This window comes from Liolophura sinensis, chromosome 11 (assembly GCF_032854445.1).
Source record: "Liolophura sinensis isolate JHLJ2023 chromosome 11, CUHK_Ljap_v2, whole genome shotgun sequence".
Taxonomy (NCBI): domain Eukaryota; kingdom Metazoa; phylum Mollusca; class Polyplacophora; order Chitonida; family Chitonidae; genus Liolophura; species Liolophura sinensis.
The window spans coordinates 15011606-15039389 of NC_088305.1; the positions used below are offsets into that span (position 1 = coordinate 15011606).

Genomic DNA, 27784 nt, shown 5'->3' on the forward strand with positions numbered 1-27784 from the left:
ATAATGCAGTAAAGAGAATAAAATGTTGTATTTATGAATTATGAATATAATGCCCATAAATATACTGTGAATGTCTGATTAAATATTGGCCTCCTTTTTTATAAGTTTGTGCAAATGATTGTAAATCTTCACAGCTGTCTTACACAGTTAATATGTAATAATCATGCTTTTGAAAAAGTCATCATTTTTTTCCCTGCATCATTTTTTTTGTCTTGAGAAAGAGACATTACCCTTTTAGGAACACTACAGTTGTGCAGATAACCACATTTGTTGTAACGGTTATCAGTGAATTTTATTGCCGGTAGCTAGACAATCTTGAGCAGAGCTGTGTGAGAACTAATACACTGCACTGAGGGCTGTTGTCTTCTATCTTCTAGGACCATCTCGCCTGTAGACCTTCCGAAGCTCATCCTGCACCTCTAAGATAGGGAATTTATCAGATTCCATCCATTTGTAAATTGGCCATACAGTGTATCTTAATGTTGAAGGATGTGTTTGTGTAGTGAGGGTCATGAGTGGGACCTACGTGTAGGTGCAAATGCTGACTGGACTAAATACATACAGTGGTATCTACATGCACTTACAACCCTATTTCTTCAACTGTTTCAACCACCACTGCGATCAATCTTTTGAAACATTCTGCTAGAACTATGGGGTGTACAAAAATAACCTGCACAATTGTATAGAGCTTGCATCATTAGTGACACACCTATCATTTTTGCCATCATTTTCGTAATAATTGTATGATAAATTCCACTTCAAAAAGTATGTATTTTAGAGGTCAGAAAGGTTGAAGATTTACAATAGGTGTAGCAAGACACAGTTCTGTTACAGTTATTGTGGAGACTTTTATATTCTTCACATGTAACCTGTAACTACTGTAGAAGGTTTTGGACAATGTCAAGTCTTTGTAAATGTTATGTCTTTGACAATGTAAGCGAACCTGAAACTTACCTGAACAATGTCCAGTCTTCGACACATTTGAATCTTTGATGAAGTTGAGTCTTTGATGAGCTTGTCTCTTTTGAACTGTGTTTGTTACGCAAGAATGAAAGAGCATTACTTATTTGTAAATAGATTGTTTCCAGCACGTAGCATTTCGGAATGGCATGGACTTCTGCCTTCCACATTATATGGTACACTAATTACTCAACATTTTTGCATATGGAAGAGCAACTTTCACAGCAATTTATGCATGTTTTTAATTTTGAGTTTGGAGACAAAACTACACTGCTTGGATATTCCAATTTCAGAGCTCCACACAGAGTATAATTTTATCAGTCTCCATAGAATAATGCCCTCACAATATGGTGGAATAAACACCTTCAAAACATGCTGAAGAATTACAGTACATTTGATGTGGTTCGGTACATTTGATGTGGTACAGTACATTTGATGTGGTACGGTACATTTGATGCGGTATGGTCCATTTGATGCGGTACTATACATTTGTTGTGGTGCAGAACATTTGATACGGTACGGTACATTTGATGTGGTACGGTACATTTCATGTACATGTAGGTATGAACTATGGTACATTTAACGTACACATCACCTTGCCTTGGGGCAATTGTTGTCTGTCTTATTGATCAATTGATGCGTGTGCTGTTCTCTGTCAATCCTGTGAAGGGCTATATACCTGCTACACGGCTAATAATAGAATGAGCCCTCAAGTGGCTGTGGAGAAATCATTGACAAGATGTACTTGTCTTAATAATCTGTGTGTTGTAGTCACAGCCTGTTGGCACCATAAAGATTCTTACCAAACAGATTTCTTATCAAAACAAGTATACACGTATGTTTCCAGCTCTGTTTTCCTGATTAAGCTCACAATCAGCTTTTTAAAACGTTATCAGCAGTTTAATATACCTTAATGGACCCTCAGGTGTCTGACCAATATAAAAGATACATGTATTTGAAACACTTGCTTTTTTCACTACTTAATACAGAGTTTAAGAGGTGGGCTATGTTACATATTTAATCTTCTTGCATTGGGGCATAAAAACAACTTTAAACTAGCCACTGATCTGGCCAGCAGACGGTCCGTAATGACATCAACACGGAAAACTGTCAAAACAACTTTGTTGGGTGTAGAGCTCGAATTTGGAGCACTAAGCCCTGCATTCCCAGTATGTTCATCGATGACATCATTTTCAAATATTTCCGAACGCTGACAGAAAATATGCATAAAATAGATGAGTTAATTATCGTGAAATAGAGAACATGCCTCAAAAATGGCATATTCATTTTTCTTCATTTTTCTTGAAACCATAGTCTTTGTTTTATAGTACCTTTTTCAAGTAGCCTTTAAGCATGTTACTGGATTTACTCATACCTGTGAATTTTTATTGTGAATCTAGACCCAGGCGATTGAACGTTATTAACGGTGTTTTTAGACAAATGATTAAGCACTAGCTGTGGATTGTGGAAACATAATTCTTTGACTTGCCATTTGGTAAAAGTTAAATCACCGTCTTGGTCTTGTCATTTGGTATGTACATGTAGTTGTACAGGAGGGAAAAGTTAAATTACCGTCTTGGTCTTGTCATTTGGTATGTACATGTAGTTGTACAGGAGGGAAAAGTTAAATTACCGTCTTGGTCTTGTCATTTGGTATGTACGTGTAGTTGTACAGGAGGTAAAAGTTAAATTACCTTCTTGGTCTTGTCATTTGGTATATACATGTAGTTGTACAGGAGGTAAAAGTTAAATTACAGTCTTGGTCTTGTCATTTGGTATGTACGTGTAGTTGTACAGGAGGGAAAAGTTAAATTACCGTCTTGGTCTTGTCATTTGGTATGTACATGTAGTTGTACAGGAGGTAAAAGTTAAATTACCTTCTTGGTCTTGTCATTTGGTATGTACATGTAGTTGTACAGGAGGTAAAAGTTAAATTACCGTCTTGGTCTTGTCATTTGGTATGTACATGTAGTTGTACAGGAGGTGAAAGTTAAATTACCGTCTTGGTCTTGTCATTTGGTATGTACATGTAGTTGTACATTAGGTAAAAGTTAGGTAATTTTCATCTCAGCTAGAACCGTCTTTACTGAAAACACATATAATTTTAGTAAAATGCACATATATAGGTAAAAAAAAAAATTATGTGAAAATCATCTACATTGACAGGGGACCATGCAGCTGTTGGGTCATTTGGAAGCTGCTGGTGGCTTATGCCTTTAAATTAGGAATTTAATAACAACATTTTAATACTGCCTTTTATGCATATGAAGTTACAACTGGATAAACCAGTAAATTACAGTATAGTGAAAACACAAGTTTCAGTTTCCTCATCATGGAAACAATAGGATGAGAAAAGCAATTAGCTAAGTGAAAGATGACCTTTGTAGTATCAGAGGTCATGACCTCTAGGGGTCAGGGTTTATGACCTCCAGCTGTAGATTGATGTGTAGGGGTGAGGGTTTACAAACAAGCCAGCACTTACACACATGTGGCTGATAAGGGATGGTGTTGGTGGTTTGTGAGGGAAGAGGCTGGAGGTTTCCCCAGTGTTTACTCCACAGTCTGGCACAAGGAAGCTGTGTGGACACTGTGTTGTGATGGGGGTGATGTCAGCTTGAACTGTCTTCACTCTGTGTCCTTCACAAGCAGTACGTGTGGAGATGCAGCCATGTGCTGTCCTGTTACAAGCTCTTCTAGAAGGTTTGAAGGAATTAATACGAAGATCTGAACACAAGAGATACAAGAAGACACTCAGAAGACAAAAAAATTTATGTAAGTGTTTTGTTGAAACATTTCTTAAAGGGTCAGTTTTTGTTTTTCTTGTGTTTTTGCTATTTTTCTTTTGTTTCAGCTTGCAGGACCAATAATATATCTCAGATTGGTCTGTTAAAGGGAAGAGAGAGTAAATTCAAAACATACATTCACATGGAGATAGTTTCTAGTAACAGGCGATTCTTTTGTTGCAAGGGTGCAAGTATGCAGTGATCTGTCAGTGGTAATTGATCTGGAAGTTCACCACACTGACTTGTTACTTTATGCCAAAAGCATGAATGTCGATTTGTGTTTGGATATCAGCCCTGATTTAATCTTAATATAAAAGGGCTTGTATTTTCTGGTTGTTTAATTAATAAATTGAGATTCATGTGGTTTAGATCATCTCTTTGTTTTTGAGTCGAAAGGGGTGTTTTTATATTAATGTACTATACTCAAATTGATTAGAATCCTCTAATGTCTTGGTTCGACTCTTTTGTGTATACAGTGCTAATTGACATTCAAGTTTTTAATCAGTTAAATTTATCTCAGGTATTAGATTTTGAATGGCTAATTAAGTCAATGGTGTAAGTACATAATGCTAATATAAACAAGTCTCTCTCTATGTATATAAAATGTGCTTACAAAGTATGTGATTCTAATGCTTGTTGTGCTAATGATATCAGTCCTTGCTGTTATAGTAAAGAAGGTCAAGACAAATTTACATACCAAACAAAATGCATCACTCACTTTAGACTTCATGTGTTGATTACTTTTAGAAGTGAAAAAGATTTATATACTTGTATATGTGTAAAGAAGTGATTAAAAGATATTGTTGTATAGTGAGATTCATTCTGTTTGAGATGTTCTGACAGTGGTAAGGGTTGAAGATGCTTGTAAAGCTGGCGCTAATGACATTCCCACTACAGGTATATGCATACTACACATCCAGAGTGAGAGCTTATGTCACATTATACTGCCTAGGGCAGAAGTTGTGATCTCTCTGGGTCATATACATGTATATATACAGTAGACTCTGTCTGAAACATTGCGTCCATGCAAGCAGCATACTCTAGCTCAGCTGGCCACCAGCTTCCCTCATTGAATTCCTTCCACTCTCAGTGATTCTGTTCTGTACCCTGTATGGTACATTGATCTCTGATATTCTCCCCTGGGAGATTGAGTTATCCAATTTGACAGAGTGGGTAAGTCCGATAGCTGGCTAGCTTGTTATGTTTATCATTGTAGAGGTATGTAAGGCTTGCTCGGCATTTGCTCATTGTACGTGTGTATAAATTGGAGCAATTTCGAGGCTAGTATGTGTGAGAGTTTAAATATACAATTGTTTGTGTGTGAGATTGCTGTTTATCTTGTCATGGCCTCTGCTTTCACATGGACATGAAGTTAACATGGATGATGATCATGCACAAAATATATATCACGCACGACTGAAATTAAATAATAATTTATTTAATAATGAAATTAAATAGTAATTTCAGTCTCAAACATTACGTGCATTGCTGCTAAATTTCTGTGTTGACCCATAAAGAATTTCTTGAATCCCACTGAAGTGCTTCTTCCAAAGAGCTAAATTGGGTATCAGATAGATTATTCATTCTTGACTCCATGCTGCATATATTTCAACAACTGCTTTGCTGTACAGATACATAGCAATAATCTATCAGGCCTAAAATGATGATACATGTGGTGTTCAGTTTATCTGCTCGAGAACCAAGAAGAGTCTTTGTTTAACAGGGAAAATATTGACCCAAATTTACAATGTTGTCATGACCCAGGAACCTCTCACCAATACGGTCAGTGTGAGTTCAAGTCCAGCTCATGCTGGCTTCCTCTCCGGCTGTACGTGGGAAGGTCTGGCAACAAACCAGCGGATGGTCATGGGTTTCCCCCGGGCTCTGTCCGGTTTCCTCCCACCATAATGCTGGCCGCTATCGTGTAAGTGAGATATTCTTGAGTATGGCGTAAAACACCAGTCAAATAAATAAATACAATGTTGTCTTAAGCTCTGGATTTTTATTTCGCTTCAGAGAATTGAATCATGTTTAAATCCAACAGTACCGGTATAAATAATTAAGTTGCCTTTTTAAGGACAACATAGAGAAGCTCAGAAAAATACCTTCATCTTAGACAAGCAATTCAGACATATGTTTGTATACCAGGGATTTGAACATTCTCTTTGGCACAGAGTTTGTTTGTTTATTTGCATTCGGTTTACATGCATGTATATGTTGTTTTCAAGCCAACAGATCACTTTTATTTGGATATTTATGGTAGCAATGTAAAACGGTTTGTGGGAGTATGTGCTGAAAGCCTGTGGAAGATAAATTCACCAGAGTCTGGTGAATTGATAACGACTCTGTGGTTACCTATATCCTGGTGTTACTGCAGGGCAAAAACTGGCTGGTGATTGAAGGCCAGACTATAGCACCTCCACGCCCTATACCCTGGGATAATGGATGGCAAACAGGTGAACCCGGTCAAATCATTTGCCTGTCTGAATCTGCTTTGACTGGCCAGTTAACGGTCAGTCAGATAGTATGCTACAATCTTTATCATTCACTTTTAAGACATATCACATTTAACAGGTTCAGATATAGAAAGGAGCAAATTGTTGACCTGAGAAGTGGCTGGCCTTATAAGGTGTCAGATTGGATTGACAGTGGCAATTTGGATTGAATTGATCTTTGTGACTCTATAGACTCTGTATAATTCATCCTCTCATGACTGTAGGTTTTCAGATCAGATGCAAAAGGGTGCAGAAATCTTGTTCTCTCCAAGAAGTAGTTGTACTTACATGCATCACCATTGCATTCTTTATCTATATAGAAATTTGATATATATCTATATATATATATATATATATATATATATATATATATATATATGTACATGTAGATAAAACTAGAGTCTGTTTAGTATTAAACTCAGACTTGTTGAAAGTCAACAACGGAGTCATGCAATGACCAATCAAAATACAGTATGATCGATTCCTGAGGAAATGCAGTTTCACCAATTGTAGAACTTCATTTCGTTAAAATATCATCGATAATTTTGGGGTCTTACGCTCAGAAATGAAGCATATCAAGGTTTGCATCTTCTGTTTGTTTGTTCGTTGTTTTTTTTGTTTTGTTTGTTTTTTTTCTCTTTTTTTTCTTTTTTGCAAGAGTACATGTACACGTATTTTTTGTATCATTGATGCATTGTATTAATGTTTTAGATGGCTGAGTGGTTATATAAAAATGTTGGTATTAAAATGACTCAGAGACAGACTTTAGGGGGAAAAAGTCTTGAGGGTAAGCACATGATTCATGATGTTATTAAAAATTATATTCCTGTTTGCTCTGATGAATAAATATACTTTGTCACATCCTGTAATTTACATGCATTATTACAGGTTTCTTTTCTGTTCTTATCGAAAAAAAAAAAGGTATAGGGCTGTAAATCACATTTACCACCTGAAGCTATTTATTGGCGTTTATAATTTTTAAAAAGTGTCTTTGATAACATAACATGGTTAATGTAGGATGAAAAGTTTGATCGCATAGAAAAATGTGCTGCTATTTTTTGTTTTTTCCACATGCACCAGTCTCCATCTGCCTTAAGCAGGCTGTCTCAGCGTTAACCTCTGATCTGTACAAATGAGGAAAAACAAAAAGCTTTAGATTTAATTCATCCCACACCCAAAGTCATTGAACTATCTCATAATAAAATGTTGTCACAAGTTGGGTAAAAGTTTAATATATCATATCTTTGTGGTTATTAAAACCTCATTAAGGCGGTATAGAATTCATTGTGTGTGTATCGAGGGTTGGATAATGAGTTGTTAATTAGATTTTTTGCTAGTTAGAGGGGTTGTGTATTATCTAAGTTTATGTTGCTCAGTGGGTCATTTGTTATCCAAGAAGGAGATGATGATGTGAATTAGTTCCTCTCTCTAATAGGCCTTGTTTGTGTTTACTGAGGAATATACAAACAGCATTATGTACGTGTACCTCAAGGTTTATTTTAAATGCACTGATATTTAGGATTGCTTGACTGCAGATTATAAAACTTATATGTTAAATAACTTAAAATTTTGCCTATTTATCTGAAAGTTGCACATTTTGCCATATTCTGAGAGTTCTTTTGATCATAGAAAGTTGTTTTTTCGGCTTTGTTTGAAAGGTATATGATGTAGAATGATATTTTATGTGAAAAATAGAAGTTTCAGCACTGAAAGTAATGGTTAATTTCATTTAATTGCCTCTAAAAAAAATGTAGGCATAATTTTAGATTATTGTAAATGTATTGAAATTCACGTAAACTGTTTTCTTTCCTTTTCTTGAAGATGTCTGTTATAGTTGTCCAAAAAGTGGACTTATTGCCTTATGGAAAACTGTCATTTTTTTGTAATATCAGATGTGGACATTGTTATGAAAATGTGTCCAGTTTAACATGTAGTGTCAACATATAGAGTTTACATTATGACAATTAGGTACAGTTATGAAATATGAGAGTCGTCAGTTACATATACAAAAACCTGTTAAACAAGAGTTACCATCTAATTTCTTTTTAACATGTTTTTCTTTAGTATTTTTTCTGAACATATTTTTTATGACTTAATATGAAGCAATGTTCACAAACCAGTGTAAAATTAAATTAAAATTTCAGAGTTCAAGCAAACTTTTTGTCAGTGTGTTGTTATTTAGCCGTATTTTGCGCAGTTGTTTGAAGTGTGACATTTCTAAACTTTACTAACTTACCTATCCAGGGGAAAGAGGTACAGAACTCAGAAACTGTGGGACACCCAGTCATCTGCATTTGCTGCTGTTGTTGTTGTAACATGTTACCGACTGCTGGACCATTGTCTGATTTTCTTATGGTCAGTATTAATGAAAAACATCCTTGCCTAATCATGCTGTTTTATGAAAAATGAATTTCTTTCAAATTTTAATGTGCAGAGGTGATGATTGTCTGTCATACAGTGTCGTGTGCAAAAATGATCTTTCAGAAGAACAGAAAGGCTTTAAGAGTTTTCATGCCAACACCTAAGTTTTTCTGATAGGTAATTTATCTCCTAAACTCTTAAGTTGCTCTGTAAAGCAGAATCAAGAATCAAGCAAAATGTGTGACTTAAAAAATTCTAATTATTCTATAACAGCTTATGAGCTAGCTAGGAGTAGAAAGTATGACCAGTAATTCAGACTGTATTACATTTAGCTTGACATTAACAAAGAGAAAATGGAATGCATAGGCCTAATGGTTGAATGGTTATGTCCAGTAAGATTTATTTTGAAAACTTCTTTTTGCTGTGCCTGGTTTCCACCCACCACAATACTGGCCGCTGTCGTATAAGTGAAATATTCTTGAGTATGGCGTAAAACACCAATCAAATAAATAACTAAATCTAAAAATATTTGCAGACATGTCTGAAGGTTTTAGATGAACTGTGGCTTTAATGTAAAGTGTTTATTTTAGTGCTACACAGAGATGTACATTTAAGAACATTTATAGGTTAAGGTATTCATTTAAAGGGTTCATAAACAATACACTAAACAATACAGTTGAGAGACTTGTGTTTTTACAATCTCATTAACTCCTGTTTGTTTCCCTTTTTCCTGTACATGTGTATCACAAAATCTCTTTCGTATTAGCCCAGCCTTCTCTGATATTTCTTGCAATTTCATAGCTTGGAGCTAGAGGACTGTTTTATGGATACATTTCTTTAAGTGTTTACAGTTAATAGCATTGTGGTGAGGGCAGAACAGAAGTTAAAACGCCCTTTTTAATTTTTATCAGATGTACTCAGATATGTAACTCGAGGTTTTTCCAGATGAACTATCGTCTTTATACGAAGTTTTGTTTTTCTTTTTTTATGTTGCTAAATTGCAAGTTGTTTAGTAGTTCTTTCTGCTTTACTTGTTCATTAACATTATTAATTAATTTTTTTGTTATGACCTGTGGCTTTAGATTTATAGGGTATATCATTGTCTCCATTCATCATCAGTCACATTGCAGTATAACTACATTGTTTACCCTGGCAATCTTGAATCAGTCTTCCCAGCTAGAAAACATAATGGATGGAAAATAATTTGTCTCATGAAAACTAGTTTGAAATCTTCAAAAACTTTAGAGTAATATATTTTGTAATATTTAATGATTTTTAGTACAGGTATCCAGTTTTTAGGGGTACACATTCACCATTCAGTCTTTGATGTTTTTAGGTAAATTATTTCCTTCATTATTTTTGTAGGCAAATAAATGTCAAAGTATTTTTGGGGTGCTGAAACTTGCAGTTTTCCAATAGAATATCATCCCGTATTCCAAGCAAACTTCAAAACACCTTTCTAAACTCAATAGACCGCTCAGAATCAGGAAAAATGGGCAAGTTTGCCATGGATGAAATTGATAGTCATTATTAGGGTAATTGAAACTCCTATCAGAGCTGTCAGGTAAATATGAAGTCATACGCGTATGATTAATTCTTAACTAAAATTTGGGGGCCTTCGTTGCCGAGGTGGGTAGCTTGTGAGTGTGGTGAAATGACACAGAAGTCTCTCATATATGCCCTCACAGTGAATTCAAGTCCAGCTCATACTAGCTTCCTCTCAGGCCAAACATGGGAAGGTCTGCCAACAACCTGTGGATGGTCGTGGGTTTCTCCCAGGTTCTGCGAGATTTCCTTTCACCATCATTTTGGACACTGTCAACTGTCAAAAAATTTTTATACACATGACCATACTACATTTTGCTTATAACTCCTGCATCATGTCACTGAAATAGTGTCAAGTACGACATAATTTATTTATTAATTTATTTGATTGGTGTTTTACGCTGTACTCAAGAATATTTCACTTAAACGACGGCGGCCAGCATTATGGTGAGTGGAAACCGAGCAGAGCCCGGGGGAAACCCACGACCATCCACAGGTTGCTGGAAGACCTACCCACGTCTGACTGGAGAGGAAGCCAGCATAAGCTGGACTTGAATTCACAGTGAAATGAGAGGCTCCTGGGTCATTACACTGCGCTAGCGCGCTAACCAACTAAGCCACGGAGTACGACATAAAAATAAGCATATATACACATTTTAACATATACACAACACAAACTGACAAAAAAAAGGATGGCTTGTATAGCCTGGAGTTTGGTGTTTGGTCATTTTATATGGGATGTATTTTACGGGTGCGTACTGTTACAGTTCTAATCAAACAGACTGAGTGTTATTGATCAGAGCCGCAGTGTTATGTCACTTCACACTTTCCTAAATGAATATATAAATCACTGTATTTGCATAAAATTGAAATGTCCAGATGAAAGTGGTATGTCACTCAGTTAGATATCGCTTTTGTCATTACATTTTGATATTTCATACCCAGACACCAGGACATGGAATAAGGAACAGTTTTGTTGTAGGACGTTCCAATCCGAGCTCTTAGGAAGGACGTCATAGTACAAGTTCAGTCAACTTTAACATTCCTACCTCGCGCAACAAGATACAACATCATAGAAAATGGCATATACAATGCCAGGCTACATACACATGTCTGCGTGTCATTTCCCATGTCATTGATAAATATGCATGTATATGTATAATTTGATCATGTAGATTATATACAATAGGCTGTTTAAAGGCTTGATTATATGCAATAAACCATTTTCAAATTTGGGCAGGTTAATGCTGCGTATGTGAGCAGGCATTATTGCATTGACCACCTAACGGTTTCAGATATGCTACAACTTTTCAAGCATGCTTGGCTGTATACATTTTTTACATTAACTTATATATATATATATATAATCATGTTTGAAATTGCTTATAGAGGTACATGCACTAGCTTCAGACTCCTCCAGTCCTTGAAATAATCGACTTCTGTCACTCTTGAAATCGCTCAGCCATGGCTGATGTGTTTGGCTGCATGTGTTTAGTACACTTATGTGTGCGCTGTACCGTGACATCATATCTGCAGTCTCCTCTGATCGCAGTTTGCGGGATGTCATTGATTGGTCGATGCCCACGTAACTCAGCTGCTTCTCGTTGATGAGTTGACGTGTATTCCAGATAACACTTATGCTAATGACTTTGGCAGTTTACTAATGAGTATGTGGTATAAGTCATGGACCTCAGCTAGCCTAATTAGTACAACCTCAGCCAGCCAAGGTGAGGCGTTAATGAATTTTTACCTGTGAACAAAAAATCAACCGTGATGAAAACCACTCCATCGTTAGTGTCATGTCATCAAGTGATTGGATATGTTGCTGAAGATCCTCTCATGCCTGTTTGTACCAGAGATGAGGATTATTCATGTAGGCGTCTTCAATTAACCTGAGCCTAACGATGTAATGTGTACACACAGGTAAGTATACATCTCTATGGAACCTACGTGCCGCTTTAATAATTACCACAGTATCACTCATTTTCAGATTTGCAGATCTTCTGTGTCTCCTTTATGTCGGCTTGGGCTATAAATCATTGTAGTTTAATTACATGTACATTTTCTCAGGTAAAGTCAACAATTACAGGTGTATGGCCTAGCTTCATGTTGGAAACATCTGTCTCGATCATAATGCCAATCACACTAGATTCCTCTATTTTCTTGTCAACGCCCGGACAGCATTAACCGCTTCATCGGAACTCATTATTACGTATCTTGACACAGTTCACACAAAAGGTGAGATTATCCTAAAGGATAGCCAAAATAATGATAATGAAAGTTCTTCTGCCATCCGCACAAGTTTTCCAAAATATTCTGACTGGAACCAAGGAGGCAAGTGTCATTAGCCTTATAAGAAGTACAAGTCTTGAAGCGTTTGTGTAGAGCTTATCTTTTGGATGCACATGGTCATGTTTTACAGTGTTTATACAATTTATAGATCATCTCCTCTAATATACTGCAAATCTTTAATAACTTTCATCAGTTTTGTTTTCAACAGAAATTATGCATACAAAAATATGATGAAAATGATGCTGAAATGATTTGTTTGTGACACTGAAGACGCAAACGTCATGAAACTTACTGAATTTCTCTACACCCCCATGGTTAAGTCGGAGTGCGTCAAAATAATGGTTTGCAGAGGCGGCTGGAAAAGGTGAAGAATTAGGGTATATTATACAAGTTGTGCTTATCTACTACAAAGCCTGAGTGTTGGTATTAATTGTAATCATGAACATGCCCTCGTGCTCATGCCATTGGAAAACAAGACTTAAATGTGTTAAATGTTCCATGCACATTTTACGCAACGAATTATGATGCGCATTAAACATTAATTGAAATAATTAAAAATGGGTGGGTCAGTTTTAACAAATTATGATAAGAAGTGAAAGTGACATATTGTGGGTTTATTTTAAACTGAAATATGTTAAGTGCACTATACGAAACTTTGAGGAAGAACTGGTTTTCTGGGACGGTTAATCAGACGTGTATCTTTCTCAACCCAGTCATTAAGCTTTAATGGCTCAGCAAATCTATTTCAACACAGAAATCTAGTTCTCTGCTGGGGAAAAAAAAAAGAACACAAATAAACATTAACGTGTTGCATGATTAGTTTGATATATTTTTTACTCCGCTATCCATTAATTCTCCAGCTCGTAGGCTTGTACACTGAAGCCAGGTCAAAGGAAACCCACTGCTTGTTTAAAGGATTTTTAAGCGAGTTACAAATCCTTTGTATGTATTGCGTAATAGAATTTGTAAAAAAAAAACCTGTTGGAGTGTTTATAAATCCGGGCCACTGTTTGTAAGGAAAAGTGGGTTGTCTGTCTGGTTGGCATGGTGATTCAACAAACGAGTTTTAAAACGGGGACTCATTGTTTATGTTCTACTCCCCAGTATTTGCTCAACTTGAGCAAACAAGAGTTCAACTTGTAATTTTTTTTAAAAATCTGTGTTCATATTGCCTCATTTTTAGGCTTACTTTGTGGTTTAGAAACCTGATGGGGGAGGCTGAAGTCTCCTTAACCTGTCATAGTCACACCTCATCATTCCTGCTCATCTGACGCAGCCAGTACACCTGTGTCAGGAATTGTGACCATCAGGTGTGTGGGCAGATTTTGCTTCTAAGGCTTGTTTTTGTTGCATTGTTGACATGGATGTACAAGTTACCTACTAATGTTATCCAGGTGTCTAGGTTTATAAACTTATAGGAGTTTGTAAACTTGATACGGATGTTCACACTGTATGTGGCTATAGTGGATTATAGTGGACCTCTGGATGATTCCATGGTATTTTGTGTACAGGTAATGTTCAAACATGTAATAATTGGGTTAGATAATATTGTATTTTGGTACATTATCACTAAAGCCTTAGTTCTTGTCCATGCAGGGATAACGTATTTCTTCGACCTTTCCGCATGTTTGTAAGGTGTTTATTCAAACATATTCTGAAGGCATTGTTCTGTGTAGATAAAATTCCATCCCATCTCTGCCTGATATTTGTCAACCCAACCAGTGTATGTAGTTTAGTCTCTGAAAGCAAATTAAAAAGGTGCAGAAATCTCACTGAAATTTGCTCTTTCATATACAAAAAGGTTGTGGAATTAGGGTATGATAATTGGGCTAGATGATATTTTATTTTGGTACGTAGATTATCATTGAAACGCTAGTTGTTTTCCGTGCAGGGATATGAACTCTTATGTCCATGACAACAACACCTTATAAGGAGAAATGTATCTGAGCCATTTGATCAGAATTAAGTTTTTAGGACATGTGAGGACTGAGGGATATGAATGGATATGTTTCACTGTGCGTATATATCTTTGTGGTGAGGGTTAATTATGTGTGACTTTTATGTAATGATTTCATAGAATGACACACCAGTCATAATGCAGCTTTGATGTGCTTCCTTTCTTTAGATAAATGAAAATTTCAGGTTACTAATAAATGTTAACATATTGCAGTCTTTGTTAATGCTCATGATTGTGTGGAGTAATTTGTATGAAAGTGGGAGGGATAGAAATAGGAACCTTAAATTTCTAAAAGAGCTTTCACGATGATTTCTGATCGTTTATATTCATCTTGAAATGAATGTTTATTGCTAGGAGAAAATCTAATTAGATACGTCTTTGTTGATTAAATGGATTTAACGGGGAAAGTTTGAATGCCTCAGAATAGAAAGTGGAAACTCTATGGCCTCTGAATGAAGTTTATCATACACTGGATATGCTGTGCTATTCTACATGTACAGTGCTGTTCCAAACTTTGTCCATGGCAGAGCTGGGACTGTATATTCAAACATTGTCTGTGGTAGAGCTGGGACTGTATATTCAAACCTTGTCCATGGCAGAACTGGGACTGTATATTCAAACCTTGTCCATGGCAGAGCTGGGACTGTATATTCAAACCTTGTCCGTGGCAGAGCTGGGACTGTATATTCAAACCTTGTCTGTGGTAGAGCTGGGACTGTATATTCAAACTTTGTCCATGGCAGAGCTGGGACTGTATATTCAAACTTTGTCCATGGCAGAGCTGGGACTGTATATTCAAACTTTGTCCATGGCAGAGCTGGGACTGTACATTCAAACCTTGTCTGTGGCAGAGCTGGGACTGTATATTCAAACCTTGTCCATGGCAGAGCTGGGACTGTATATTCAAACCTTGTCTGTGGTAGAGCTGGGACTGTATATTCAAACTTTGTCCATGGCAGAGCTGGGACTGTATATTCAAACCTTGTCCGTGGCAGAGCTGGGACTGTACATTCAAACCTTGTCTGTGGTAGAGCTGGGACTGTATATTCAAACCTTGTCTGTGGCAGAGCTGGGACTGTATATTCAAACCTTGTCCATGGCAGAGCTGGGACTGTATATTCAAACCTTGTCCGTGGCAGAGCTGGGACTGTATATTCAAACCTTGTCTGTGGTAGAGCTGGGACTGTATATTCAAACTTTGTCCATGGCAGAGCTGGGACTGTATATTCAAACTTTGTCCATGGCAGAGCTGGGACTGTATATTCAAACTTTGTCCATGGCAGAGCTGGGACTGTACATTCAAACCTTGTCTGTGGCAGAGCTGGGACTGTATATTCAAACCTTGTCCATGGCAGAGCTGGGACTGTATATTCAAACCTTGTCTGTGGTAGAGCTGGGACTGTATATTCAAACTTTGTCCATGGCAGAGCTGGGACTGTATATTCAAACTTTGTCCATGGCAGAGCTGGGACTGTATATTCAAACCTTGTCTGTGGTAGAGCTGGGACTGTATATTCAAACTTTGTCCATGGCAGAGCTGGGACTGTATATTCAAACCTTGTCTGTGGCAGAGCTGGGACTGTATATTCAAACCTTGTCATGGTAGAGCTGGGACTGTATATTCAAACCTTGTCTGTGGCAGAACTAGGACTGTATATTCAAACCTTGTCTGTGGCAGAACTAGGACTGTATATTCAAACCTTGTCCATGGTAGAGCTGGGACTGTATATTCAAACCTTGTCCGTGGCAGAGCTGGGACTGTATATTCAAACCTTGTCATGGTAGAGCTGGGACTGTATATTCAAACTTTGTCCATGGCAGAACTGGGACTGTATATTCAAACCTTGTCCATGGCAGAGCTGTGACTGTATATTCAAACCTTGTCCATGGCAGAACTGGGCCTGTATATTCAAACCTTGTCTGTGGCAGAACTAGGACTGTATATTCAAACCTTGTCTGTGGCAGAACTAGGACTGTATATTCAAACCTTGTCCATGGTAGAGCTGGGACTGTATATTCAAACCTTGTCCGTGGCAGAGCTGGGACTGTATATTCAAACCTTGTCATGGTAGAGCTGGGACTGTATATTCAAACTTTGTCCATGGCAGAACTGGGACTGTATATTCAAACCTTGTCATGGCAGAGCTGGGACTGTATATTCAAACCTTTTCATGGTAGAGCTGGGACTGTATATTCAAACCTTGTCATGGTAGAGCTGTGACTGTATATTCAAACCTTGTCATGGTAGACTGTATATTCAAACCTTATGGTAGACCTGGGACTGTATATTCAAACCTTGTCATGGTAGAGCTGGGACTGTATATTCAAACCTTGTCCATGGCAGAGCTGGGACTGTATATTCAAACCTTGTTTGTGGCAGAGCTGGGACTGTATATTCAAACTTTGTCCATGGCAGAACTGGGACTGTATATTCAAATGCATGTACATGTATATGTAGCTTGCTTCAGAAAGTCTATATCATGATGTAATTTCACATCAGTGTATAGTGTTATATAGTTTATAGTGTTTAACTCTTCAGTTTTGATTTTAAAAGGATTAGCCTATATAGAAGTACATGCAGTATTTCAGGGCTGCATAAAATGTAAATTATTTGCATTTTGTATTTGCTTGCAAGTTTTGATATTTTATTCACCTGCATTTGATTCAGTTGATTCTGAATCCTGGTTGTACATGTAGCTTCAAAGAAATTATACTGGGTCAGCCAAGCTAACATCCTGCTATGTTCCCTTTTTTCCTTTTTTGGCAATCTGTCATGAGAGAATATATCTTGCATATCTAGATCACATTTTGCACATTATCTGACAGGTGCACATGGAAGTGGAGGATTTTTGCAGTCGGTTTTATGATGATAGATGCATGGAAAGAAATTTGACAAGCACGCAGATATATATTTGAGTGTTATAGCCCATAAATATTATACTGTACCGGTCATGTATCATCATGTAATTTAGTTGATGATACACTTCAGGGTACACTTTAGAGCGCCACCTACACACAATGACCAAAGCTGCCACTGTATATATGTATAAGAAGTGTAAAAAATTAGGTATAATGTTTTATAGGATCTCGCATCTTTGCATTTTAGATACAATAACATCCCAGTTAGGCTTTGTTTATGGATAACAACTTGTGATTTGTTACTTTTTATAAAGGCCTCTATTTTCACTTTGACTGTGCCTGATTTCCCTACAGCTCCCGTCATATAATGCTGGCCACCATCGTGTTAATGAAAATAGTTGTGATTACAGCATATATGTACAATCAAATAAATAAATAAATAGATAGATAAACAAATAAATGTTTCATAAAAAAAAGATACAGTGTATACTTCAAAATCTATTAAAAGTATGAGTGTAGAAAATATATATTATTACATTAGTATTATTACATTATTATTATTATTATTATTATTATTATTATTATTACACAAAGGTAAACTTTATAGCACAGCTACCGTAAAACTGAAATATCCAAGTTGTGTATATTACCTTTAAGTTCCACAGTTTGGACAATCCTGTTTGCATATTTTGAGTTGAGTTGAGTTGACGCTCTCCAACTGTGTACATGTGTACACGTACTTGTGTACATTTACTGTATCACCTGACAGTTGTAGAAAACATGCATTGATATGGTAACTGTTATTTAAAACTCATTGTAAAATGCAATATCATTGCACATTTGTCTCTTAAACATGTACCTATATGCACAGCAATTAGAACTGTGAAATATTGAATAATCCAATAAATATATTTATAGGGATACATGAATATTACTATTCATGAGTATGGTTTGTGTGTGACCAACTGAGTTAGTGGATATTTATAAATATAAATTTATATATAAATATATATATGTTCATTTGTTCTCATGTAATCTCCCATCTGGTGAAGCTCAGTGTTACAAGGTCATAGAGAATACCAATCTGCTTAAATTGATGATTTCTAATCAGACTCTCAGACTCTCAAAATTATACAGAGTGTTAATTTTCTCAAGAATCTAAAGAATGTGTGATTTCTCACTGTCGTTTCACACAAAGGCTTAATGAACCTGTGGTAATGTGTAACATACATGTAATCACTAATTAGTGCCTATCATGTACAAGCTGAGAATTACATGTATGTGTTATTCCATAATGACCTGCTGTTGTCAAGATTACATAACTTTATTCTCATCCGAATTTAGTACTATTTGTTTAAATATCTAGATACTTGCTGTGGACACCTGGAGACTGGGTAGGATCATCTATACGTTTGATATTGAGAAATATTTTGAGGTTCAGCCAGTGGTGAATACCAGTGCCTTCCCCTGGGGTTTGCACTATAGCCCCCTGCTTTCATTGCTTGTGTCAAAAGTTTGTTGAATTGAGATCATTTGTCTTCCAATATTGTTACAAACATATCTATACACGACACATGTGTGGGTTAGTTAATAACTTACTTAGGGTTGTTCCCTGGGCACTGCAATTTCCACCATCCATAATACTGATAAACAATTATGTATGGGAAAAATGTTGGAATATGGCGTTTAATGACAATCAAATGAATCAATAAATACTTTATTTTAACCATTGATCAGCAGAAACTCAATACACATTCTTTTTTCTAATTATTATAGATGCTGACCAAAAGTCTTCTACAGTGTACCATGATTGAGCTGTTGAGGTCCTCCACCTGGTGACAGCTGCTGGTATCAAGGGGACATAACTCACCATGGAATCTCAGGCTGATATGCAGATTGCTGTGGTTTATCACGGCCGACGTCTTCTGGCTGATTCTACTAACACCACAGTTACTTTTAATGGAACCACAACCACAGCTGACCCAAAAGTTTACTGTGAGAGTGTCTTGTACGAGTATGACATCCCAACAGCAGTCGTGTGCGCTCTGTGCTTTGTACTGGGCGTCATTTATACATTCTTCGGTGAGTTTACTAGACTCTTTTGGCTTACATTCTGGAATGTATATTGCATCAAAGTTTTTCAGGAAATATGAAAATTGATGCCAAACCTGATGTACTGAATCAAATTGTGATAATCATGGATTGAGAGAGATGGACAACATAGCATACTAGAAAATAGATATTAAACAGTAAATATATACTCTTACCTTCTGTAGTTTGGAAGAGTTTCTGCAATTTTATTTTACCCAGTTTGTTTAACATTTTATAGGCTTTTTTTAAATCTATTATGTGATCTGAAATTCTTGATAACTAATATACATGTTTTGCAAACTGTACTCAATGCTTCCATCATAAATGGGGCCTCTGTGGCTCAGTCGGTTAGCGCGCTAGCGCAGCGTAATGACCCAGGAGCCTCTCACCAATGCGGTCGCTGTGAGTTCAAGTCCAGCTCATGCTGGCTTCCTCTCCGGCCGTAAGTGGGAAGGTCTGCCAGCAACCTGCGGATGGTCGTGGGTTTCCCCCGGGCTGTGCCCGGTTTCCACCCACCATAATACTGGCCGCCGTCGTATAAGTGAAATATTCTTGAGTACGGCGTAAAACACCAATCAAAAAAAAAAAAAAAAAAAAAAAAAAAAAAATCCATCATAAATTTCTTTGATGTAGCAGTATTTATAATAATCTGTTTTGTTGATAGATTTTAGGAGATGATTTCATTTTCTTTTTCTTTTTCTTCAGGTTACCGAATCTTCAAGGCAATGGCATTCTTCACTGGCTTTATTTTTGGCGCCATGTTGGTTTTCCTTGTGTGCCAGGATGTGGAAGGGATCACACTGCCCCCTGCTGGCATGATTGGCATAGCTTTGGGGGCGGGGCTTGTCTGTGGAATTATTACCTTGCTCGTGAAGTATATCAGCCTCTTTATGACAGGGCTCCATTTCGGGCTTGGATTGGCAGTGTATGTTATCGTGTTTCTGGAATTCGTGGTTTACCACAGCAGACATCTTGCCATTCCTCTGACAATCCTGGGCGTAGTGGGGCTTGTATGTGCTCTCCTCGCCCTCAAGTATCAGAAGTGTCTCGCCCTCTTGGGGACCAGTATGCTGGGCAGCGCCCTCATGGTGGGTGCTCTGGACTACTACATAGAGAAGTTTGTGACGGTGCGCGTGTTGTGGACACTGGTGCGGGCGCATGATCTGGACGGAGAGATGTGCTGGTACAGCTGGGCTATATTTGCCTGCTGGCCATTCTGTCTGATCATCGGTGCTTTTATTCAGTGGAGAGTAACAGGACATAACTTAGACCACTCCAGCGGTAAGCTTAATAGCCAGGAAAACCTTAACTGAGGAGTTCATTCTTCTGTGATATATATATGCATCCATTCTGCTCTGAGGGTCATGATGTTTCTTACATCTGTACATGGTACATGTGGCTCAGGTATCAGCACACCTTCCAGTCTGATTAACATATAAAGTTCTGTTACCAAAAACCATTAGGCAACATTACAAGGAATTGTAGGAAGTAAGACAACACTCATTGTATTTTGTATTTTCACGGTCAGCCAGCCAGCATTAGAAAATTGCACGAAAATGGAATAAAACTGAAAATGCACATTTTTAATGTGTCCGATCTTGGCCAGGATAGTTTACATTTTAAACAGATGAGATGTTTTTAAAGTAGTTTTATACAATCCTGTGACATACAAAAAAGATTTATTCTGCCATAGAAAAACAATTCAAATTGGTGTGGCCTAATGTTCCATTTGCAAGTCACCATCCACATCATGGTGGCTGTCATTGACATGACTATATTGCAACTAACTTGACAGGCTTGAGTAGTGGGCCAAAATTGGCTGCTTTGTTTAGACACTGCGCGCAGTTCAGTATACATGGCTTGTACAGTTATCAGGGCTCTGGAGATACGTGATTATCCAGCCTTGTCAAGGTGACCATTTTTCAAGCTCATGCTGGTTTCCTCTCCAGGCATATGTGGTAAGGTGTCACAGCAACTTGCGGATGGTCATGGGTTTCACCCAGGCTCTGCTTGGTTTCCTGCCACCATAACGCTGGTCGCCATCATGTAAGTCCAATATTTTTGAGTACAGCATAAAACACCAATCAAACAAATAAATAAATCGAGGTGACCATTTGTGTTACAGGCATTAAATACAGCTGCATTTCACTTCCTCTAATTCCTCACGTTTTCACATGTGAAAGAGAAGCTTGCATGCTGACTTATACATGTGCACGTTTTTCACATTGAGTTCGCTAATTTGAGGGCTTCACAGGGTGAATTTATCAGGTATTTATCAGTACTGGAGTTACAGTAGCTCTACATGACTCTTAAACTCTGGTTACATCTCGACCTGTGTATTCTGATGTGGTGATGATGATATTGTGTTTCAGTTGTCCACGGCAGCAGGATACGTAAAGTTGACCTGATCAAGTTGCGCGCGGCCCTCTATCATGATACTCAGGGCTTACGGTACAGGGACCTCTACCAGGCCCGCAGAATCAAGGGAGACCAGATTCTACAGGTCAGTCTGAAATATCATCTCACAAACAATTGGTTTTAGACATTTTCAGCCAGGTCATAGATTATCAATGTCATGAATGTAAAACTTTTGAAATATGTGAAGAGCAGATGAGTGAAAAATGATACTTATAGTACATTTGAGATGAGATCTTACAGAATTTCTTCCATATCTGATAGAAAAAAAGAGGTCATCATTCGGCTCTAAAGTCTTTAAAGAGAATATGTGCAGAGATTGAGATATTTTCATTATTTTTGTCCCAGATACAGTTACATCCTTGATGATTTTCTTTATCTCTTCTCTTGCTTTTCTTTTTCTCTGCTCTTGATTTTCTTTGTCTCTGCTCTTGATTTTCTTTATCTCTGCTCTTGATTTTCTTTATCTCTGCTCTTGATTTTCTTTATCTCGGCTCTTGGTTTTCTTTATCTCGGCTAGTGCAAAAGATTTCCAGAATGCTCACTCTGGAGGCAATTGAAATTTACAGACCCAAATAAACACATCTTGCCAGAACATCTTGTACTGAAATTTAATGTTTTTTTTACTCTCAAAATGCAATACATTAGGTTGAGTAGAATTTACTAACTGGAAACCTAATACTATATCTGGTGGGCATAAAAGGATGGACAGTACTTTGATGCTGCGTTGCTCCATTAACCTTTGTTCAAACCCTTTCAAACTTTAGACATTCAAATGGCATGATTTTGTTAATATACTGACCAATTTTTGTAAGGTCATAGCTTGAGTAATCTGTACACAGGGTTAAAATGAACACATAGCCTCAATAACGCACATTCAGGTGACCCACATTGCATCACCTGTCAGGTGTCATGAGGGTCACATGGACAAATTCACTGAGGATAAACTAAAAGCATGCATTAAAGACTGCTGGAAAAAAATTTCTCTTAAGGAGATTCGAGATGCAATCAGTTCATGGAAGAAATGTTTGCGCGCCGTCTACGGAGAAGATGGAGGACCAATTGATCACCCTTTCAAGTAAAACAAGGTAGAACATCATTTTGAAATGTCCGAAACATGCATTTTTGACTCTATTTTGAGTTTGGTCCCATGAACAGCTATCGTGAAGGATGAAATTGAAATTTGGTCTGTATACTGAGGACATATTGGCTTTTGAGTGTGTAAATTTTTAGACGCTGACGTAAGAGGGTTTCGAAGATATTGAGTGTCAAAGTACGGCCCATTTTTTTATGCCCACTCGATATATATATTGGGGTCCTAATATGTCAGCATCACTGTCTGGCATATGGTTAACAAAGCCAACTGATATGGGGGCCCCAGGACTTTTAGATGTCAAAACATGTACTCTTCACATAGTACACAATTCTTTTGGCAATGGCTTGGGAGAATACTGCTCAAATATTCCAGAATTTATTGTTGATATTTTTTATTACTGGTTTAAGGGATCTGCAGCCAGGTCTGATCTACAAGATATTCATAGCGACAAAGAAGCCTTTGAAACATGTTGAATGTCGGTGGTTGTCTCTGGGGCCTACTGTAGAACGTATTCTGGAGAGCTCTTATCGAGTACTTTCTAGTTTTTCTGCCAGAGCACAACCCCAATGACTTATCAAAACCCAGGTATAAAATGATCAAGGTGGAACTTCAGAGACCAGAAATCATAGCCCAACTCAACTTTCTCAGGTTTCTCTCATCTACATTTGCCAAGTTCTTGGTCTTCTTCCAGTATGAGAAACCACTCATTCATATTCTCTGTGATAAACTTTAAGATCTACTCAATGTCTTAGTTAGGCGAGTGATGAAGAAATCTACTGCTGATGCAGCCCAAAATCTTCAGCTACTTGATGCCTCAGTAACCAACTCGTACGAACAGCTATTGGGGTTGGAGAAGAATGTCGTAAAAACCTAGGTAAAGGGCAGGTATCGGAGAGGGAGAAAATAACTGCTTGGAATCCAAAAATTCTAACAGGCAGCGATTCAGTATCTTCAAAAGAAGCTTCCTCTCTGCACCAAATTTCGGAAACATGCTGGATGTTTGCAGCCTCAAAATCATTCTGCCAATTGTTCTGTCAGATCACTCCAGAGCTTATCCAGAGAACTAAGACGAGATTTTTACAGTGACATCGTAGCTGATGAATGGAGGGTCTGTCAGGTAGAAAGCATCCCAGCAGACTGGTCCAAGGAAGTAAAAAAGGATGGGGGCGGTCATTATAAGGAGGATTGTTATGTATTGGTCAAAAGTCTTTGGACTGAAGAATTGCACAGGAAGTTTCCATTGCTGAATAAGTTAGTGAAAGTTGTTTGGCCCTGTCCCATGGAAACAGTGATGTAGAAAGGGCATTTTCAGTAAGTTACAACAGTCCTATCAAAAACAGGGTAAGCCTAAGTGAGGCTTCAATTAACAGCCTTCGGGCAACAACTGAAGGAAGAACGCAAAGAAAAAGAGGAAGAACAAAGGAAAAGAGATGAGCAAAGACAAGATAGAGCAGAAAGAGAGGAGGCTGCCTGGATTGCTAAAAAAAAACGAAGAACTTCTCCGCAGTAGTATACAACTGAAAAACACAGAGAAATCACTTGCTGAGAAGCAATCATTGCACCAGGTATCCGTGGGTGTGAGCAATAGCTAAACCAGGGAAACAAAAAAATTGAGGGGTGATATTATGGAGACTGTGGTTGCCCAGGCCATGCTTGAATCTGCACATAAAAAGATGGAATAGGCACAGGCAGAGCTTAAAAAGACCTGAGAAGACCAGAAGAATGTTGAGAAGAGAAAGCTAACTATGATAGAAAACATGGTTGCTGGTAGAAAGAAGAAAGAGGGACAGTTATTTGTTGATTCTACAGACAAGACAATATTGTGATCACTACCATGTGCTTTTCATGCAAGACCAGGTGAAAGGTACCATGGCAAACAAAGTGGATATCTTGAAGTGACCATCCATCAACTCATGATTATGTATTTGCATCTGACAGCCTCAATAATTGTAGAGAGGCTTTTAAGTTTTGGGTTGTGATGATAGACAGACGTAAACTTCTTGGACACTGAAATGTGTGATGTAACAAGCCGTTGTATTTTTACCATGTTAAATCTCAAAAATACAGAAACAGATGATCTGTATTGGGAGCCCACTAGTAACTATCTGTGAAGTTCATAAAAAGTGTGTGTTTCAGTATTGTTTGTAGCATCTATTGTTACCAGTAATTAAAATGGTAATATCCTGTATAATTACAAGCTACTTTAAGATGCAATTTGTTATGGGCTACACCAGGCATAGTAAGCTGTGAAACGACATCCCACCCCAGTATTAAGAACTTGTCTCGAATATGTTTATTATTAAAAACACTGGGTTTAAGGTGACAAGTTGAAAATACATATTTTGGGAGTTATAATTTTCATGTCAAATAATTGATACACCTAACTCCAATTCAATTAAATTCAGTTTCAATTCTAAAAGAAGAAAAAACAAGTGGTGATTTGATACTTTCCACACCTTGACTGTTGTGAGATGACCAGACAGTGTCCTCATACATGGGTAATTGACCCCTTCAGCTTGCAGTTCACAGGACACATGATCTAACTGGGCCCAGATTTACCTATACTGTTAAATAATGTCAAGGCAAGAATGCACAGAGATCTTGCCATCAGTCTACTTGAAGTAACAATGTACTATGCCTGGTGTGATATAAAATGAATAATTTGGGTGGACAGAAGGGGAGTAGGTGGCCAAAGTAGGTAACCAAAGTTGAGAATACATGTAATTAATAAGTAGACCTACCTGTTTGTCAAGCAGAAACAATGTGAAAATTCAAGCTTCGTCTCCTATATTTCCTCTTTTTTCATTTTAAAAATTCCTATAAAACTCCTGTAATTTTTGAAAAAAAATTCCTATTTTTCCTATATTTTTTCTTTCAATCTTGGCTTGGACCCCTGCAGTGCTGACGGTTAGTGATAGTTGTGGAAAAGTAATGGAATTCTGTCTGAAAAGGTCCTGATAAATAATGGAATTTATCAAGTACCTTGCTGCATGAACCCCTCACATGTACATGGGTATGTGAAAATACATATGCAGTGATTACAAAAGATCTGCAAGTTCTTTATTTTCATTTCTGTTTCTGTTGCAGAGATATGTGCTGAACATCACAGACAATTCCAATACTCTGTCCAGTTCCCAGAAGAGTGAAGGTGCGATTCCAGATAGCGCCAATACCACCATGACCCAGCTGCCATGAGAGTGACCAGATCTGAGTTGTTATCTGTGTCATGAACAATCTCCATACAACTGGGACATTTCCAGCCAGATGCCAGAGATTTGGCATTCAACAGTTTGTGACATCGAGACACAGCAGACTTTGTCAGCAGCAAACGATTTTTTATTTACAAGATTGTTATCTGGACATACATGTTTCAGATTCATCGGAGTGTTTCAAGGTTTAGGATGTTGTGTATCAAAGAGAAACTGCTCGCGTGATTTTGGTTCTGGATTTGCTCAGGTGTTGACCAAACAGGTGTAAATTCTGACTCTACATCTGGTGATATTTGCAGTGCTCCATGGAAACTCATTCACCTTGATGAAGAGGAAGGTTGTGCATAAAATAAGGTGAAGAAAACCTTGGGAATACATGTGCCCTCTCTCATGGGAAAATTCTTACGGCTCATTACAGCATATTAAGCAACATATATCACCAGTGATTGAGTATTGTCAGGGTATGACTTGTTACCACATAAGGTATTACTCATGAATAATAAGTATTGTATTGTAAGGTATTATGTATGTGAATTTAAGTGAGCCTGGAAATGCACAGGTAACCTGCAATGAGCAGAGATTCTTCCAGGGACGGAAGAAAATGAACAGATGGGAGTGATGAAAGCGATGGACTTTTTTGAGAGTTATTGTGATTACAGGCAAAAATAACTCACAGAACACTTTTATAAGTGATGAAGACTTTTTTCGAAGAAACAAGACTTTCCTGAAGAGAAGCAATTCTTCCAGGTCCTGCTCATGTACCATAATTTTTGCTTTTTGTTGCGAGTTTCTTCTTCGACATTCTGGATAGTGTTAGGTTACCTGAGGAATATCCTGGAAAAGTTTTCCTTATACATGTACATGTTTGTCGGAGACTTCTGCATGATGAAGGTTTCGAAAAATTGTGAATCCACACATTTTGAGATCACCAACATACACATGGACTCGATGTACTTGTTGGTTTATTTCTCTTGATATACAATATACTTATGTACAATGTTTATTTTGTATATGTTTGTGACTGAAACTCATCACACCATGTCAGAGTTCATGGGAAATTGTCATCCTTTTCATTGAAAGCAAACAATGTCACCTGACTGTACCTTAACGTATTGAAGGTACGGTTACCAATATCAAAAAAATTGTCAACACCTTAATGTTGCCATAGATTATGACCCTTTTTTTGTAATTTAATTATGTGAATCTCAGTGACAGAAAACATCAAACTCCTGTTTTCTGCTTGCTTTTTAAATACTCTCATATCTTGTTTTATGAAAATATGTTATGTCTGTATGCTACATTGCATGTTAAAAGTCCATGGGCTGGTTTCATGAAGCATACTTGGTGTTAAGTATCCCTTAGCTAAGTTCACTTTGTATCTCTACAACATACGTTGCCATGGTAGTTAAGGGCTTACTTAACTAAGTGTGCTTCATGAAACCGGCCGTATAACATTAATTATTAATGGGTATATATCACATGTTTGTGCCAATACTGTTAGTTCAACAACTAAGACTTTTTTCCATTCTTTTTTGTTTACATTTGATAGTCACTGGTGCATTCACCAGCTGAATGTCTGAATCCAAAAAAAAGCTTTCTGGATTACAAAGGTGCGTGAAATGCTTACGACTGGGTTGTGTTTTTGACATTTGATTTTGGCATACATGTGTGTATACATACATACATGTACACGGATTTATATATATGCATGATGATGCTGC

The 27784-nt window shown here is 37.4% G+C and overlaps 1 protein-coding gene across 1 annotated transcript; it reads left to right on the forward strand.

The window, feature by feature from the left end:
* The first annotated feature begins 19071 nt into the window (after positions 1-19071).
* Positions 19072-26769, forward strand: LOC135477718 (transmembrane protein 198-B-like). Its single transcript, XM_064757910.1, has 4 exons — positions 19072-19334; positions 20049-20624; positions 21716-21846; positions 25942-26769. Exons 1-4 carry the CDS (start codon positions 19124-19126, stop codon positions 26047-26049), a joined length of 1026 nt encoding a protein of 341 aa, XP_064613980.1. The 5' UTR covers positions 19072-19123; the 3' UTR covers positions 26050-26769.
* Positions 26770-27784: the final 1015 nt, after the last annotated feature.